This window comes from Cucurbita moschata, unplaced genomic scaffold (assembly GCF_002738365.1).
Source record: "Cucurbita moschata cultivar Rifu unplaced genomic scaffold, Cmos_1.0 Cmo_Scf00005, whole genome shotgun sequence".
Classification (NCBI taxonomy): domain Eukaryota; kingdom Viridiplantae; phylum Streptophyta; class Magnoliopsida; order Cucurbitales; family Cucurbitaceae; genus Cucurbita; species Cucurbita moschata.
In genome coordinates, this window is record NW_019268521.1 from 6010481 (window position 1) to 6030138 (window position 19658).

At 34.2% G+C, this 19658-nt stretch overlaps 3 protein-coding genes across 4 annotated transcripts in view; all 3 read right to left on the minus strand.

Annotated features, from left to right (window-relative positions):
* The window catches only part of LOC111443609 (protein TIC 22, chloroplastic-like), a 5444-nt gene extending 4273 nt beyond the window's left edge, over nucleotides 1-1171 (minus strand). The window contains exons 1-2 of the mRNA XM_023081505.1: nucleotides 731-1171; nucleotides 421-483 (exon numbers count right to left, since the gene is read on the minus strand). Of these exons, the coding sequence (XP_022937273.1) occupies nucleotides 421-483; nucleotides 731-1117 (450 nt within the window). The 5' untranslated portion in view covers nucleotides 1118-1171. The remainder of the gene's footprint in view (nucleotides 1-420; nucleotides 484-730) is intronic.
* Nucleotides 1172-11124: 9953 nt separating this feature from the next.
* LOC111443474 (BRI1 kinase inhibitor 1-like) lies at nucleotides 11125-12246 on the minus strand. Its single transcript, XM_023081292.1, has one exon. It carries the CDS (start codon nucleotides 12158-12160, stop codon nucleotides 11294-11296), a length of 867 nt encoding a protein of 288 aa, XP_022937060.1. The 5' UTR covers nucleotides 12161-12246; the 3' UTR covers nucleotides 11125-11293.
* Nucleotides 12247-14236: 1990 nt separating this feature from the next.
* On the minus strand, nucleotides 14237-19117 carry LOC111443153 (probable protein phosphatase 2C 12). 2 transcript variants are annotated; one of them, XM_023080829.1, is made up of 10 exons: nucleotides 18880-19117; nucleotides 18116-18374; nucleotides 17789-17960; nucleotides 17209-17362; nucleotides 17054-17117; nucleotides 16843-16950; nucleotides 15737-15862; nucleotides 15389-15624; nucleotides 15039-15241; nucleotides 14237-14923 (listed from the first exon to the last, which is right to left on the minus strand). In XM_023080829.1, exons 2-10 carry the CDS (start codon nucleotides 18311-18313, stop codon nucleotides 14898-14900), a joined length of 1287 nt encoding a protein of 428 aa, XP_022936597.1. In that variant the 5' UTR covers nucleotides 18314-18374; nucleotides 18880-19117; the 3' UTR covers nucleotides 14237-14897. The 2 variants fall into 2 exon arrangements, with proteins under 2 accessions (XP_022936597.1, XP_022936596.1); XM_023080828.1 differs by having other exon boundaries at nucleotides 18116-18403.
* Between the last annotated feature and the right edge of the window lie 541 nt (nucleotides 19118-19658).

Genomic DNA, 19658 nt, shown 5'->3' on the forward strand with positions numbered 1-19658 from the left:
ACCCCCCCCCCCCCCAAAAAAAAAAAAAAAAATCTAGACATTCTCTTCTCACCATCGAATTCAAAATCTTAACTGTATGCATTAAAGTTATTTGTTATTTGTTCGATTTATATGAAATCTCCCTTCCATCCACATTAAGAAACATTCAAATTCATACGTGTCGGAGATGAATATTTTCACTAGCCAGATGACTATAAAACTGATTTCCTCATCGGGTAAAACCTCCCCTCTCATTGTCTCATACCATTAATCAGGCGTACTAGTAAAAACTTGCAGATTTAGTTACCAATCACCCACACTATAACTTTCACTACGGAATTCCACCATACGGTTGAACATTATGGGGAAAAACAAAATAACTACAGCAAGGAAAATGATCGGTGCTCGAGAAGAAAAAATTTGATGATGCAAGCAAGGTACCTGGTCAAGGTTAATTGGGACAACCTTCGCATTACTTCTTAGTTCCTTTTTCCTCGATCGGACCTGAAATTCACTATAACATATATCATATTGCAATATAAACATCGCACTTCTTAAGAATCATGGATAAAACATCAGATTTTAACAAAAGAATTAGAACGGTGAACTTACTTCAAATGCAAAAAAATTTCCACATCATCAAAAACAAATTCCACGAAAAACAGCACAAAACTGATTGCGACAAGTTTTCCACATTCTTCACTATCATTTCACTATTCACAGGTGGAGAACAAACAGGTGCAGAACATACCTGAGCCAAAAAGGTCTCGGCATCTTCCTTGCGGAAGCACAGCAACCCAATTGACTTGACACCATTGGGATCAGAAATGAGCACAAACTCGTTGTTTGAATTGCTAACCGTGTAGACCGCCGTGCCGATGAGAGACTTAGCTAATTGGTCTGAACTAAGAGTGGCAGCCAAGGCATTAGTGTGCTGCGCAAGGGACGCGAAAGCTGGTGTAGGAAAGGATCGCCAATTAGCCTCCGCCGGCCATCTTTTGGCGAAGGTTCCGGCAAAGCGTTTAGTCTCTTCGAGACGATTGGAAAGCTCAGCTCCGAATCTGGTACAGTGATGGTGAATGAAAGAAGAAACGGAGAGCAGAAGATTCGATTGCGGGTAGGGTTTTGGGGTCTCCATGGCCACGAGAAACCCCGACTCTTGCGTGGCTCTGGGTTTTTATTATGTCCCAAATTTATGGTTTATTGACAAAAACTGACCCAAAATCAAAATTAAATTAGCCTTTTTGGCTGAGTTTTTGTGAAAATTGTTTTAAATTTCAATAATCTAAATAGAGTAAGTAAATTATTGAAAAAAATATATACTTGAAAATTTAAAATACAAAATTATAATAATATATATATTATATGATGTTATACAATAATAGTTATATTAATAGTTTATACTCAATCTATTATTTACTAGTTAACAAATTACAACTGTGTTTGATTATTTATAAATATATTATGAACAATTATTTAAATTGATAGCATCCATTAATGACATATTATAAAGAAGAAAAAAAAACATAATACTAAAACTATAGAATATGCAATTTTAAAAGCTTATGACCAAATTTATAATTTCACATTTAAAATTTATTTTAGTTTAGTTTCCAAATTACCAAATATTCTAATTTATTTTTGAAACTTTATATTAAAAATATGTTATTACATTATTTCCTTTGTTTGAATGATTAACTTTGCCAAGAAAAATTTGATCACTTTCTTGCAACTATCTTATATCTTTTGCTTTATTCCATACATTCTTTTATGCCAAAAGTTTATCCTTTTTGGTATTCCTTATTTCTTTGAAATTGCTACAATTAAAGTCTGTTGTTTTAAGAAATAAACCCAAAAAAAAATTAAAATTTTTGTTACTTCAAAATATTTTCACAAAAATTATATTTCAAAAAAAAATTAGCAGTCGATTTAATAATTAATTATGTTAAACAACTTCCATCCCTAAATTTTATAAATTTGCTATCATTTTAATTATATCCCGAGGAAAGAATAATTAACCTAGACTAGTGGCCAACTTCACTCCTAAAAGAAAATATTCTTTGCCTTATGGAAAGAGAGGTGGTGAAGCCTCCCATACTTTAGAAAAAGAAAATATTCATAGTTGAGAACCGTACAAATTTCAAAATGTGAAAAATTATTTAAATCGTGATTTCTAATATAGATTGAAGCTAACTTCTCTTCAATTCAACTTTTGACGTAGGGACCCGAATAAAAAATGCATACCGTTCCCATTGGAGGAGCAGACAAGATAACTCCGCATCTAAATTCTAATCCTCTCGCGTCATCGATGGCAGCTCTAATGGCTAAAGCCACCGCCATTCATTGTCAATTTTCTATATAAACTCCTCTTTTTCTCCACTTCAATTGTCAACAAAAATCAAAACCCTAGCGGAAGCCAATCGACTATAGAACTATGTCGTTCTTCCGTCCAAAAATGAATTCGAAGAGCGCCTACTCAGCGAAGGAACTGAAAGAGATCTTCCACCAGATGGATACAAATGAAGACGGCGGGTTGGGATTGTTTGAGATCAAGAACGCATTGAAGCAACTCGACGCTGAATTTCCAATCCATCTTGCCTACAAGGCTCTCTGTCACGCCGATCGGAACATAGATGGAAAGCTTGGCGAGGAGGAGATCGATGAATTTGTCAAGTACATGTTGAGCGAAGGCTATGTTGTATGATTTTACCGCCCCGCCGCCTCCCACGATGCCTTTCTTTATCGATTGTTGATCGTTCGTTTCTAAAAAAAACTTGAAAATAAAATGGCGGCCTGCATGTTACGTATGAATCGTTCCATCTATTTATTACTAATTCCATAATTGAAGTATTGTAATATTATGCATATTGTTTCTTTTTCATGTGTATCTTAATCTTACCTATTGTTGGGTTATATATTGATAAATTAACACTTGAAGAAAGCAATAAAGATGGAAAGGTTAAAAATGGCGAATAGAACTTGGTGTTAGATGAACACGACTCTCCACAATTATATGATATTGTTCACTTTGAGCATAAAGTCTCATGGCTTTACTTTGAGTTTCTGCAAAAGGTCTCGTACCAATGGAGAGAGTATTCTTTGTTTATAAACCCATGATTGTTCCCTAAATTAGCCGATGTGGAACTTTCATCATCCAACACTTGAATGATATCCTTTTATAGCGTTTCACTATTTGATTCTATACGATGGCAAGAAAAAGAAGCTCAATCCATTTCAAAATTCTCACACCACCTCCACTCATATTCTTTTTAAAATTTGTGGGATTTATGAACAGAATCAAATTAAATTATATCATGGAAAGAATATAGTGAAATGATAGAATATTTAGGGTCCCTAAATATCCCGTTTAAAAGAAAATATGATATTATTTTATTCTTTTATATACACATGCTTAAAATAATTAAATCATTCATTTAGATAGAAAGTAGCGTGATATTTTGCTATCTAGCTTTGCTTGTAAGCATACTTTTGCTGCTTAGATTTGTTGATTCTATTTTAGCAAAATAATTATAGAGATAAAAAAAATTGAAATTAGATAAAAATAATTGTTTTTTTTAATAGTTGATATTGCCTAATTTTGTAGGATACCTCATCCTAATAATTATAAGAATAATCCAAATAAATAAATTTATTTGAATTCTGCATTTTTATTAAAAATAAATAAATTGCCCAATAATATTTAAATAACTTGGATTCTTTTTTCTGGATGGATTAAAAATGTGAATCATGTGACATGCATATATTATTTTTTTAAAATGTCTGATTTTTATTTTATGATTTTAGTATAATTAGTCGTAAATTTTAAATTCAAAATCTAACGGGAATTAAATTATACCATTAAAAAACTTTATAAAACAAAAATATCTAAATAGATGGGTACTCGGAACATAATTCTATCTTCGACCCCATCTCCTATTCATCTGAAGGGGAATCCACTCTCCTGACCGGTCTTCGGTTTCTAAAATTTTAAAATTTTAAAAAATTAATCTATTTCATATAAATTTGTCTTATAAAACTTTAAAATTTTAGTTTTTTTTTTATTTTATTTTTTATATGTGAGTTAGTTTAAGCTAACCTAATTTTATTTTTCTCAAGCTAAAAAGAATCTCAAAACAAAACTCACCAACCAAATAAGAGTTATTTATTAAAAAGAACTTAGGAAAACGTCCACCCAGATTTGTTAATGCGACGACTCAAATTCCAAAACGCGCCGGAGCTTTTTTTTAGTTGAAAAGGCAGAGGAAGCGATCAATAAATAAGAACATCCCCTCCAACCCCGTAACTCAACCGAGAACCGAACACAAAGAACCTCGTCAAAGCCGGCGATCGGCGGAACTCGAAACAAACTCTACGGCGATGAGTTTCGTCTTCCGCAACGGCGTCAGCGACTACAAGCGATGTCCAGTTCCTTTCTCCAGAGAGCAGCTTCGCGATATTTTCCTGAAGCACGACGGCGACGGCGATGGCCGACTTTCCCGCCTGGAACTGAAATCCGCCTTCGATTCTTTAGGATCAAACTGGAGCCGTTTCAGAGCTCGCCAGTCTCTCAAAGCCGCCGATTCCGACGGCGATGGTTACGTTACTCTCGACGAACTCGATCGCCTTCTTGATTACTCAGTAAGATGCGAGTACGCTATAATTTGATCCGTTTTAATGCGTGATTAATTATGTGTAAACTATTTTAAGGCTGTATTAACATACATATTTTAAAATAAGAATACTAGAAAATAAGAAAATCTTAAACTTCTTCGACTGTGGGCACCTTCAATTTAATATAATTTTGATTAAAAAAAAAAGAAATGAAGCCTGAGATGCGGGAACCTCTCCATAACACCTCTCCAATAAATGACGATACCTCCTAAATCTAAAAATACAATATCTACTGGTTGGAGACTTGGACTATTGGAATCTGAGAAGTAAAAGTACAAAAATGATAATACCTGCTAAATCTAAAGATACAATATCTACTAGTTGAGGATTTGGACTATTACGACTTATTATGAACAAATTCATGCACTAAAAGGCAAAAATAACATTGAACAAATTGATGTACCATCTAAAAAGGCAAAAATAATATTAATAGTATGTAATTTGTTTATAGGTTCTCAAATCTTCGTATTCTAATTTGAATCTAAATATCATGTGTTTTGATCTTTATTAACCTGTGATATTATATTGACTACACGATATTAAAATTGGACATATGAGTTCATCTATAAAATTTTAATTTTAGTTTAATTTTGTTTATCATACACTCGTATTCATTTATTTTATCGCATCTGAATTAGATTGGATTAAATTATTGCAACTGAACAAATTTGGACCGGTACAATTGAAATGGATCGTCCATACAAGTTAATTGGACTGGTCCAGCAATCAAGCTTGTCCTCTCACAATCACAGTTCTTAGATCAATATTATGCGAACAATGAGGCAACCTCAGTGTGAACAAAATGACAATCTATTATGGGAGTCTTTTATTTTTCTGAATATTACAAAGAGAGTCTAAAACTTATGAACAATTAAGAACAAGTTAACACAGGAGTCTGGATTTTAACTTTTAACTCAAATATAAAGACTAAATTTCACGTCCCAAATGATATTTAGTATGCACTGTACCACGTATATGTAAGTCACTTGAAAACAAATGGCTCAGGTGTTAAAAGATGTTACAATTTTCGTTTGTTATTGTTGATAAATTTATTTATTTTTAAATAATCATAGATTGATTTGTATTTATTTAAGAACTTAATATCTTTGAGTAAGATTGTATCCAATAATTATGTATTATGGATAAACCAATATTTTAAAAAAAATTAAATTTTGTTTAACCACCCAAATTTAAAGGGTTAGGTTGGGTTGTGAAAATTTTAGATTTGAGTTGAGAACAGAACTTTTGGATGGATCCAATAAAAACTCCTCAATCCAACTCAACTTCAATCACAACTGAGTCTGAGTTCCGTAACCTGTTTGTTAGTCAGACTAGTGCCACGCCCACAGCACCAAGAAATGAAAGAAAAAAGAACGCAACCTCACTCAACCCTAACAACCCCAAAAATAGAAAAAAATTTGCTGGGTAGATCTTCTCCCTACTTACTCAATCACCTATACCCATTTATTCTTGAACTCAGTTCAAATTCAAGTTGGTTCAGTGAGGGCGGTGAAGGGGAAGGTTCTTCTCATCCAGCCTATGTTACAGAGTTCAGACTAAAGTCAAAGAGTTTACGGTGAATACCTAGTCAAAGATGAACTGGATATGGACAGTTACAATCAGATTTCATCCCCATCGATAAATGAAAAGATTTGTATCAACATAGAAGAGGAGCGATAAAGCAGGAGAAACTAGAATATTATAATTCGTTTTCCATGTATAATCGGTAGAAATTCTATTTTTAATACCTGAGAATTTGGATTGGTTGCATAGAATCTGCCAAAAATTTATGCTGTTTAGATTTTAAGGCCCGACAGACGATGCTTACTAACATCAGCTCATGCTTAGTCAAACCAGCCCCATTAACCAAAGCTTTCTGTCTGTTCGATTCTTTTCTTTTTTTTCAAAGAAATATTACGTATATGATTTTTTTAAAAAAATTAATTTCTTAATACCATATGTTAAATATTATTTTATTATTATTATTATTATTATTTTTTGTTAACCAAATTTTAAATTACATGATTTAATTTTTCATCTTTTCTCTTTTTCTTAATAGATAAAAGAAGGCATGTATATGTTAAATAACAAAAATAAAAAAAATAATAAATATTAAAAAGGAATAATTAAACCAATACCTGTTACATTAGTTTATTGGATTATAATATAAGATTATATTCTTTCTTTGCTTCAAACAAACACGTGACAAACAAATTTTGCATAATAATAATGTATATTATGATCCATGTGACTTTTAAGAATATAGAGATGTAATATTAAATTATTCTAATTATTACTAACTCCCAATCTCCATAATTAATAAAAACATAATATCTCCTTGAGATTGAGATTCTCCAAATAATATTGTAAATTGAATTTGAGGAAGGAGAATTTCGCCTTAAATTAATTTTGGAAAAGATATGAAGAATATGTTACCTTCCTGTCGAAAAATTCCTCTTTGACCCTCATTTTTTTTCCCTATTTATTGACTAATTTTGTACATTACTACCAACAATTATGTTAATTAAACACAATTTCATTATAAATACATCTATTATTTATCTAACATAAAACTTCAAAAAGGTTTAAAAAAACTTCACACCAGCTTTTAAATTTTTTTTAAAATACCATTATCAAAATTAATTTAGACATAATATAGTATTCTTTCTATATTATTAGTAATATTTTTTTTAATAAAAATAAAAAGTATTAATGCTAATTTAAAATATTTATGGCTATTTTTTAAACCTAATATTAAAGATGTATTTTTTTAAGTTGAAGGATATTAATGAAACTTTTTAAAGTTTAAAACTACGAATTTATAGTAAATGTATTTTTTAAAATTTTTAAAAAAATTTAAGAGTATTATAAAATATAAAAATTTAAGAATATTTTTACTAATATAGCAAAATAAAAGAAGAAAAACATTAATAAAGGCCAAACAGCTGACATGTGCTTCTACAGCTTTATGCTAAAGCTCTGACAACACATTAAAACCAGGGAATATTAGAACACTCGGCTCACTTCTTTTGAATTATAAATAAAGGAAAAAAAAAAGTTAAAAAAAAAAAATCGTCCATTTAATTTTTAAAACTTTAATATAAGGTCCCTAATAATTTATCATCTAGACCAAATATTTTTATTAAATTAATAAAAATACATTTAAACTTCTTCTAAAAATAACTCTATCCTCTAAAAACGACTCTAAATATTATTGAATTAAAAAAAAAAAACTAAAAATTATCCTTCTTAAACTTACAAAAAAAAAATTACTTTCATTATTTAAAAAATCCTCTTTCAAAATTTCAAAAAATAGGCAAGGTAAAGTTATTTTAAAATTTTTTTAAAAAGTTTAAAATTGTTTTTTTTTTCTTCTAATTTTTTTAAATATAAAATTTTAGAATATTTTTTTAAATTTTTTAAAACTTTTTATAACAAAATATTAACCATTTCCATCGCGTAAAAAAAATAATTTTAAATTATTTTAAAAAATAAAGTACACATTTAATAATTTTATTAATTTAGTACATTTGTTTTTTTATTTCAATCCGTTGAAATGAAATAGAAAGACACGTGGTATGAGACAAAAAAAAAAAGTATTTTAAGGAATGCTTTTAGACACAGATAAAGAGACGTTGAAAGAAAGTTCACCTGTTGGAGCATATGCCTTTTGGAAGATAGGGTTAGAGTGGGAGGAGGATTGGTTCTGAACTTTAAACATTCACAAAAGGTAACGACTATTGTTGTGAGAGGAATCCCAGGTTAACTAATTAAAGAAAAAGTTATAAATAAGAAATTCGTTCCTACTGATGTTTTTTGTTACAAAAAAAACATGAAAGTTACATTTCTCAAACTTTTTATTTCTATATTATTATTTATTTTACATTTTTATTTCATTCATTAACTATTTTACTACTATTTCATTTTATAATTATTACTTAAAGCACAATAATCAAACACACCTATGATTTTTGATGTCATTATTTAGTTGTTGCATGTCGTTAAAAAAACATCTAAATGCTCTCCGATTATGGTATATTAAATAAAACTCTAAAAACATAACTTGATTTTATTTGCTAAAGAATATAAAAATAAAACATCAATATCAACTACTTTTTTTTTTTATGAAAAAAAAACTAAAATTTTTAAAAAACTGAAAAAACGAAAAATAATTATGTTTAGTTTTTCTCGATTTTTTCTTCAAACGTGATTGATTTTTGTTTTAAAAAATGAATAGAAATAAGGTCGAGATGTACATCAAATATAAACTTAAAATATAATTAATAAATTAAAAAACTTGGAATAATATTTATTTATTGCAAAAAGAAAGTAACCCTTTCTAGAACTATTAGAGAATTACCTCTAAAATAGCCTTCTAGATCAATATGAATATATTTGCATACGATTTTAATTTTTTACACGAATATATTTACTTTTTATAATTAAAAAAAATTAAAATTTAATCACTTTAAAATCATAACTAAATTTATAATAAGATTTTTTATTTATTTAAATATTTAAAAAAAAATTGCATAAAAAAACATTGGAATTTAAAATAAAAACAATGTACTTGAAGATGCTTTGACAATGAAATTGAGGAAAAATATACATATATATTATTTATATCCATATGCCCATTCCATTAAGCTTCTGTATATAAACACAACAACACAGCATTGCAAGCAAACAGAAAAGGAAAGAGAAAAAAACATCACAAAACAAAATCCAAACAAAATAACGAACTCGGCGGAGATGGCAAGGAAAAGCAAAACGTACCAGCCCAGGCCGAAGCTATCAAGAGAGCAGCTAAGCGTAATCTTCCGGAACCACGACGGCGATGGCGACGGCCGTCTAAGCACCACCGAGCTCACTGCAGCTTTCAGGTACATCGGCGCATTTCTTCCGTCCTACAGAGCTCTCCACGCTCTCCTTCACACCGATTCCGATGGAGATGGATTCATCGGCGAGAAGGATTTCGAATTGCTCGTCAATTATGCCGAGAAACGCAAATACACCGTCATTTGAATTTATAGGGATTTCTTTTTGCCCTTGCTGTTCCAACTCTTTGTGTTTCTGTGGTTTAATTTAGGATTTGGTGTGTAATCCGTTGTGTAATAAATGGATCTTTTGAGTTAAAATTCTAGTCTTATTTTCAGCATTTTTATTATTTTTATTATTATTTATTTATTTTTTTTTTTTTGTTGTCCGAAAGTCTAGACAGTATCATAATGGAGGTTCGTGATTCTTAATAAACCGATGATTTGGGACCGTTAAAAAATTCATATAGAAAAATTAAATTATTTTTTGTAGGGGTAATTAGTTAGGTTTGATGCTTTAATTAGTTGATATCAACTGTCATGTGTTACTTTTTGGGTATATAAAATATTTTAAAATATTCTTAAATAAAAAGAAGGTACTCTTTAAGTTGTAATATAATTTATTTAATCTTAGGGGAATAAGAATCCATAATCACAAATTAAAGTTCCCATCAATTAGGGCTTTCAAAGGCAAAAAAAAAAAAAAAGAAAAAAAAAGTCCTTTAATTTTAAATTAATTTTAGCAAAATTTAGAAATTTAGGAAGCAAATACGTGTTTATATAATAAAGATTTGCTTACCATTTAAAAATTAGTCACCCATTCTGTTTATTTTCATCCCAACATTTTTAAAATATCATATTAAATTTTAAGTTGGGCCTATTGGGCATATTTATATATGGGCCAAGCATGAAACGCAGGCCCAAACTCACCCTTGGAGGTTTTCCGCCGTAAATTTTTGGTGAGGATTCAATTTTGGAATTTTGGAATTATAGGATGCGCTATGGTCGTCTCAATTGCTCGGTAATGCCGTCGCACGGGCGGCTGAAAGGGCACTGCCACCGCCAATTCGTGCGCACTTGACGCAAATTCAAAAGCCCTTTGTGAGTTTGGATCTCTCCCTTTATGCACCTTTTTCTGCTTCTGCAATTGATCGCCTTTTTCCATGATTGCTGAAAAGAGTGAGAACACTTTTCGTGTGGGACTACGGGTTACTGGGCTGTGATATGATCAGGTGGGGTTCTTTATATTCTACGAACTTAGCCAATCACGCAGCTATACCTCCTCGTCGTCGTCATCATCATCATCATCTTCTCTGGACTTTTTTGATGGTTCAGTTAGAGTTCAAAGGGTCATAGTTGATTAGAGCTTTGAGTGGGATTTTGAATTATTGTATCTCTTTCTATCGTTTTGTTGGACTCACTTGCAAAATTCATTCCATTCTGTCCCCACTCTGAAATCTGATTCAAGCTCTTTTTCCATTGCCCTTGTGAATTTCTTATGAAGCTTCACTTTAGCTGGTATGTCGATTATAGGACAAGTTTGGATATGGAAATGCCAATTTCTAGTCTCAACTTTAGGAAAATTTTGAATGATTTTTTTCCCCTTCTGTTCTGTTCTTCTACATATAGTGATTCTGAAAGTAAAATAGTAAAAGGGTTGATCCAAGGCAAGGAGGTTATTAGAATTATGTATAACAACAGTTAATCATTGGCCTTTTTACATTAACTACCAACTTCATTTCTCTTAGCTTCAGTTGAAATCATCGACACCTCTGTTAATGGATATTTCACAGGAATCCGAATTTGCAAGCAAAGAAACTTTACTGTTAATAGCAGCTCTTGACAATGGTTTTATCATCTTTAGCAATGGAGTTCTTGCAGTGGGCAATGGCAGCTTGAATAGCAGACTGCAACTCTTCCATGGTGCTATCACTAGAAGAAGAAGAAGAAGAAGTCATAGAGGGAGTAGCAACGAGAAGGCCACTATTTGTTGGGGATGTCCTCGTGGATGCTGGTGCTGAGAATTCTCCTCGCCTTCCTCTCAGTTGTTCTTGCTTGTTTCGCGGATTCAAATTACCTGAAAACGAGTAAGCTTGGCGACGAATGTGGAAGCTCTCTTTCCTCCATCTGAACAACAACAATGGCCTGACCACTCTTGCATATCGCTTTAGAACTTGAGTGACATCAAACCCCAGCTTCCTTTTGTGCTTTCCTCCATCATTTTTCTCGTTAGTGTCGCACCCTTTTCGCCATTTTGGAAACCCAAGCAATGAGAAAGGCTTGGATTTGGTCCTGCCACCTGGTTCCGTAGGTGCAGTTGGGTGGTGGTTGGGGCTGCTGATGCTGCAGCTTGAGGTGTCTTTAATGGGGTCTTGATGGCCCCAAAAGTGGTCGATTGGGATGGAAGTGGTGGAGGAGCGAGGTGAAGAGGGAAGGTGGGAGAGGAGATGAAGGGGGAGCAAGTGGCCATGGAAGAAGATGTCATCTGCAGGAGACAAGTCAATGGCGAAGGAAGGAGGAGAGGGTTTGGATTTGGGTTTGCGAGAAGAAGAATGGAGAGGGGTCGTGAAGGAGAATTCATGTGAAGGAGAAGAGGAAGCAGAGGGAGGAAGAGGAGGAGACGTTTCTTCAACCTCAAAGCTCTCTGCTTCTTGCTTGTACTCTGCTGTCTTCTGCTTCTGATTTGAGTTCATAATTCAGATTCTCGGATTCTCTGTCCCAACACTTATGGTTCTAAGGATAAGGAAGATTATGAAGCAGTGGGGAGAGAGGGAGAGAGGGAGAGAGGGAGAGAGGGAGAGAGGGAGAGAGAGAGCGAGAGAGCGAGAGAGAGAGCGAGAGAGCGAGAGAGCGAGAGAGGGGTCTTGTCTCTTCACTGCCTGAAGCTGAGAAGGGAATGTCTTTTGAATTTAGGTTTGGTTTTTAAGTACATTTTCTCTTCGTCTACACAAATGTGGGACCCTACTCAATCCAACACCCATTAAAGTACCAAGTACTTCGATCTAAGGATCCCTTCACAAATAGCTTTTTTATTATTATTTTTTTAAAATAATATTCTTATATCTTTCAATATATCTAATTAGATTATTTGAAATTATGGGTGCAATTTCTTAAAGTTGCTCACTAACACCATTTTGCATTTACCTAATTTACCTAACAATGATGAAAAAGTCATCCTGAGAATTTAAATTTTCAATTTCAAGAAAAAATAGTATATGTCAATTTCCAAAGAATATTGAATAAGACCTCATATAATTTAACTTCAAGTAATTAGATGGAGTTTAATTTTTTTTTCTTTTTATAATGTAATATTGTAATAAATATTTCAATCATATAGTATTAAATATTTAAAAAGGAGAGAATCGAAGTCCTGATTGTGCAAGGTATGGGAAAGACACTTTTCACAGCTAATCAATCCATACATTTCTGCTCTCTAATTATTTATAATATTTTCATTTTTTTTAGAAATAAAAAATAAATGTAATTAGGCAGCTGAAGAAAATGAAGTCTATCAACTGGTACAGGACCTGCTGCCTAAACTACATAATTTGTATTCCATGCATTTCAACCCTCTAATTTATCAATTTATCCTATTTTTCGATTTCATTCAACTTAATGCGAAATAAAGTCTTATTCATGGCTTCAAAAAGAAAGGGAAAAAAATAAAATCGATCAAAAATCCATTTCCAGAGTAAGAATCGACAACACACGTGATAGGAGAAAAAGGGGGAAATTTTATAATATGAGGGGGAAAAAGAAGATAAGAATTTCAAGCAGTTTGGTGGAATGGCAGAGACCCACACACACGTGTGAACGGTGGTCCAATCATATGAAGAAGAAGCAGGGAGTTACTTTTGAGGTATTTTGAATTAGCTCAGGTCAACAACAAAGGCGCAGGGAAAAAATGAAAAATGTAGGAGTCATTCATATCTATCTCCTCAGTATCCATGCAAAGACTAGAGAGAGGATTGAGTGCGAAATGTTTGGACCTCTCTTCTCTTAAGCTTATGGGTTTGTGAAGAAAATTATTGTTGTTTTGTCAAAAACAAACACTGATTAAATGAGTACCTGAAGAATCTATGGGTGTGAGTGACTGGAGAAGATGAGTGGATATGAGAATCTCAAACCACAAAGGAAAGGAAAGGAAAGGAAAGGAAAAGAAAATAAATGCACAGGACTTGTGTAGATGGGTCCTTGGAATCTCTGTCACTACTCGGATTTACAGGCTAAACTTCCTACAAATCTGTTCTAAGATCAAAATATGCAAATCTCTTATGTTTCTCTCACTTCATCAGATCAATAAGATGACTCGCCTCGACACGAGTCGTAGTAATTTGGGGGGGGGGGGGGGTAGTCAAAGAAAGAAAAAGAAACTTTATATCTCTCACGTGCTACGCTCTAAAGGAATAAAATCTAAAACACAAAACAATAAAAAGTCCCTATTAGCTAGCTTGCAGTTCACGTGTGGGTTGGCTTCTACTGCCAAATACAACCAAAACAGTGTCTACTTCTTGCGGTGTGGCTTGTGACCACACTACGCACTAACCTCGGGGCGGCTAGATCTACAGCTTCACTATCCCCACAATAAGTGAAGAAGACAATCAGTGAGAGGGAGGAGAAGTGCACAAAGGCCAGATTCAAGTGTACGCAAAATAAAGAATGGAAGACTTCAATATCTAGATAATCAAATTCGTACAGAATTCTTGAATCCATTCAGGTAAGAATAACAGAAAACTAAGAGAACAATTCGTCCACAAACTAAAGTAATGGGTATCGAAGGATTTTTTTTTTTTTTCTTTTCCTCGGAAAATGTGCCAGCCAATATTTTCTATCAATATGGTTCATCATCTTGAACATGTCAGAGAATGTAATAAAATGTATATGAACAAATCGTCTAGACAGCTGTGTTGCAAGGGATTTCCTCCTAACCAACAGTGAGCTAAACATATCTAATTGAATTCCCCTACATATTAAATTACAATGACGAATATGTTCACTCAGTGGCATTGTAAGTAGGAAGGACAAGCAGATAATGGAATGAATGGAGAAACTAAATGATTTACCTTCACTCTTCAGTGTCTCATATACAGGCGACTTTATCAAAAGCTTTCCACCAAGATGTGAGGCAAGCATGTCAATCATAAACCGATGTCAGAAAACAGTATCCAAAAGCAATCAACTCTAACTGGCATCTCCTGCCTTGAAGAGTAGTAACACTATAGAGAGCTATATTTCCCAATGGAATTGCCGTGGAATCCAAAAAATGATCCAAATTCTCAAAGGAAGCAATGAGAATTGTGGAAAACCTCAGAGAGGGGTCCATTTCCGAGATGAAGGTCAATTCTGAATAATTTCTAAGTCTGGGTCATTTCCAAGATCACAATCAACTCTGCTCAGTGCACCCACAATGAAGTGTAACTGGAGAGTAGGCTAGTCACTTCCGCTGCTGTGTCTTTCTGTGCAGAGACATAAGAATAACTTTTAACCAATTTAGGGCTAAATCTGTACAAAACTAATTCGAAAAGATAAACATGCATACTCAATCACACACAAAACACAGGATCCACAGACCTCCAGAAGGTCTTTTCCCTTCCATGGCTTCTTTCTTCTCTTGGCAACTTAAGCATAGAAAAGGTCCATCCCAAGCACGCAATTTTCCTCTGCTAGATGAGCCGGCATATATGGAGATACCCTCCCGAGGTTGGATCTCAACTTGGCATACTGCACATACAAACAGCTTAAACATGTTGCAGATAGGATACTTCGCCTCTAACCTGCATTTCAGAAGCTGAAGTCAGGATAGTATTTATGATAAGACGCTAATAATTCCTCAACATTACCAGAAAAAATTGTCCATCTGAATCGATCATCAAAATGTTAGTAAAATTTATTCAACTTCTCTGCTCTTAAAAAGCACAAACCTTTCTGACAGCATAGCCGATCCTTCCTCAAATAATTCCTCAACAACATTCGGCTCATTATATTCCTTATCAAGATGAGAAGATGATTCAGAAGTCTTTTTGCGGAACATTGATTTAAACATTCTTTTTCCCTGCTTCTTCGTTGGCGGCAAAGCAGTAGATGGTTTCTCCCTTGGTAATATGTCAATCACAATGCATGTAGTATCATCGCGAAGTCCCTTTGACTGTACTGCTTCCTGTAAAGAAAGATGGTCAATCAGTTGAAAAGCATCATAACACTATAATAAAGAAAGATATTATAACAGTATTAAACAAGGACTAAAGGAATCAATTTGTAACCATCCATACTTTAACAATCTGTGCAGCAGCAGTTTCTACCGGCATCCCCCGACAGCAATCGTAGGCAGTTTCAGCTGATAAAGCATCCCAAACACCATCACTTGAAATAATAACCCTACCACCAGTAGAAGATAGCTGCAAGATTAAATTAGAGCATGAATTTACTTGACAAAAGAATGGCATTCCAGATGCAGATTACACAAGTATTTTGCGGTTCAATTAAATATCAAATACAAAAACCCAGCAGCTGATGCCCTGACAAGATCTTATACACCAAGAGGCAATGAACTGAAAAATGTAAATATTTTACTGATAGCTAAAAATAAGAGCAGAAGTTCAAGAGGCTGGCCTCTACTCCATTAAATATTCTCTTACCCACCAAAAGAAAATGTAACATTTAGCATCTCTCTTTCGCCCCTCCTATTTATTAACTCTCTCTACCCTTCGATAGTTACAGTGGCCATTTAAACACACCTGAGTTACTAGCAAGACTAATAGTACATTCTCATTTCTAACCAACTCTAAACCACCTCAGATGAGTTGCATGTGTTTCCTCTGACATCTCCTGCTACATGTGAACATGATTGGCAAATTATCATCATCTCACTCATATCAATTCATCTTCAATTCAGTTGGACCACATATGACATAGCTCAAAGATAATGTTGCCGTTGCTGTCTAACATAGTAATTTAATATTTGACAAAGATCAGTGCAAGAGTATAAGATTTTCCATAATTGCCTATGAAATCAACAATCCAGTAAAATAAAGCTCCAGTCTTTTCCTCATATAAGGATATCATACGTTTTTCTGTTATGGATGTCGAAGGATGTTGAAGATCCAAAACAAGGTTCACATGCAGATCACATGCCAAAACATGGGGAAAGAAACAATAATAATAAATTAATGAGTCACCAACTGTGCACAAGCATCTGTCTACCAAAAGCAATTATAGAAAAACTTGGAAAAAGTGTTTTAAAGGGCAGCAGCCTTATGCTAAATTTTGAGAGAAAAACTATTACATAGAAAAAGGATTATTTTGTAGCAAGCAAGGATAGGTATAAATTTTAAATATATAACACGTAGAAAGATAACTTCATCAGATAGAAAGCTACCTTAACTTGCTTCACGTAGGGTACAGGCACTATAAACTCGCCAATATCCATATCACCAATCGATCGTGATAGACACAAGCCACCTGGCCAGCATCTCAATGGACCAATCTAAGATAAACAAAGGACATGCAAGCATCTAAAAGTCAGCCTTGGAACTCAAAAGTTGAAAAGGTAAGACTAGCTTATAAAAGTCTGAGTCAAATAACCGGACCTCTGCACCACCACCAGTATTCAGCCGGCCCACCTCACCGCCACTAGCAATTATACGTTCTCTCCTATTCAAAAGCATTCAAGAATCTTAAGCACAATACTAATAGTTAAAGTGGATGGCACTAAGTCACGTTGCATTGATAAATAATAACTTACTCTTCTTCGTTGCATTCTAGCCTATGATCTGCTGATAAGTAGAAGATGTCACCTTCAGCTGATTCTAACGTGCAACGGGAATCCCCAACAGAAGCAACAGTGAGAACCCATCCCTCAATGATCATGAAGGTGACGGTGGTTCCTGATGTTTGTGCTGGAATAACAACAAATAGCAATGCATCAATATCACAAGTTTTTAAAATGTCCATACCAGAATTGCGGCTTCTGGGCGGGGAACTTATAATAGTAGTAAGAAAAAGGCTGCAAACGTGCAGCCCATAAACTTATGATGATCAAGCAGAATGGGTTATGTCAAATACTTTCAAGACTAATTCTGGGCATACCAAAATCATAAAAATATATATCTTTTTTTTCTTTTCTCCTCCACATAAAATTGGCAATTTGCAATCATGGGAGCACCATAATGGTACATATAAGTTTCCACAACCCTTTCATCATACAAAATAAAATGAACTCCAATCCACAATCTTTCCTTCCTAAGGTGAGTGAATGTGGATTACCCCAAGAGGAGGTAACCAAGAACGACTAAGAGAATTTGTTTATATGGAGATAGTCTCACCTTTCTCTTGGAAATCTTTGTCCGTCTTCACAAAACCAGCAACCAAGGCCCTTGGCAATGCTGCAACCCATTCGTCTCTGTTGAGATCTGACGGAATAGCAGCTAAAACATTGTTCAACAAATTTTCCTTAGTATAAATAGCAGCGGCAGATCCATTATGTCCATCAAAAAGCTGCAAACATAAGAATTTAACTTTTTATTTAGAAGTCCAATCTAATGCAGCAGAATTTCGTGCTCTTGGGGGGGAAGATTATGTACAGCGTAGATGTTAAAAGTAAACATATGATCGAATAGAGTACAACTTTTTCCAGCAGATAAAGAACCTACCCCAAAAACCGAATATGTAGAGACTCCATCCCCGACCACCCTCTCGCATTCCGACTTCAGTAATGTAAAATCCTCCCCTTTCTTACTCTGACTCGCCTGACCATGTACGATTTCCGGTCTCTCAATCTTCTCAATCGCCAATTCACGCTTCAGGAGCACGGACAGCGGGACTGTATGATGTTCACTCCTCGTGGACATTGTGTTTCGCGTCCTCAAAATTGCAAAACAGCCTTCCGAAGAAAATATGCAGCTCACAAGTCTAAATCGTCATATTTAATCGGACAAATTCTGTAAAATAGATCATCAAAAACCGAAGAACCAAACACTTTACATGCACATACACCAATATTGTAGAGATAAAAACCAAAAACGAATTTTGTACAAGAAGTTACACATCCAATCATACGCTTCAATGACGCAAATTACCATCATTCCTGCATACCTTTTGAGATCTCCAAGGGGAAGAAAAAAATTCCACAAAAATAAGATTTGAAAAAAATATTAATAAAAATAACAACATTTCACGTTCCAATCCAATAACAATTTACCCCCGAATTCACCATCGGAAACAACTTAAGCCTCTTATTAATTGATCTGGAACAAATTGTTCTGAAGAAAAACGCAACGACAACAGAAATAGATTCGATGCAGATCACCGGGAATAAAACGACCATCATACCCTACTAACATTCCAAAATCCTCGAAAGGGAAAACGCAAAGAAGAAACCGAAACACGAAAAAGGACAAATAGAAAGAGCATTTACAGGCAAGAGGAGACGAAAACTCAGGCAATTGATTGATGACAACTACACCAAAATTGGGAACAACTCCATCAATCGAATTGACTTCATCGATCGAGAAACGCGGATCCCGGCACCCTGCAAAAATTCCATTGCTCTTCCGCGCGCACAAGAGAGAGAGAGAAAGAAGGAGAGAGAGAGAGAGAGAGAGAGAGAGATGTAATAGGGAAAAAATTAAAAAAAGCGTAAATGAGGGAGTTTTGTGGGTGTCCTTTGTGTGTGTTTTAGAGGTGACATGGCAAATGAAAAACAAATATAAATAAATAATCCAAAAATAAATAGAAATGCCCTCGTCAATTTGGCGCCCCGAGCCGGTTAGAAGCCGACATAGCTGTCTTTGGCGCTTGCGGCGCCTTGAAAACCGTTGATTCAGCATTTTCCCCTCCATTGACTTATTGACTAAAATATTATTAAACAAAATAAAATAACATGCCGGTCACGTTTCCGGTCTGGGCCTGCTCTTCTTGGGCCCACCATTCTAATGGGCCCTACTACATCCTTTTCCACATTGGATCCGGTCCACTTCCAACCCGTCTCCACCCCCTCCAGTTCTTTTTGCCACGTGTCACCTTATGCTTCGAACTTATTCAGATGGAATTGGGCAACATAATAAATTTAAATTTAAATTTATTTGAATAAAATGATGTAAATGGGAAGAGCAAAATGGAGCCTCGGGGGCACCGCCGTCGGATGGGGCGAAGTTGTTAAGAAATAGAAGAATCCAACGGGGGAGAAGAAGAGGC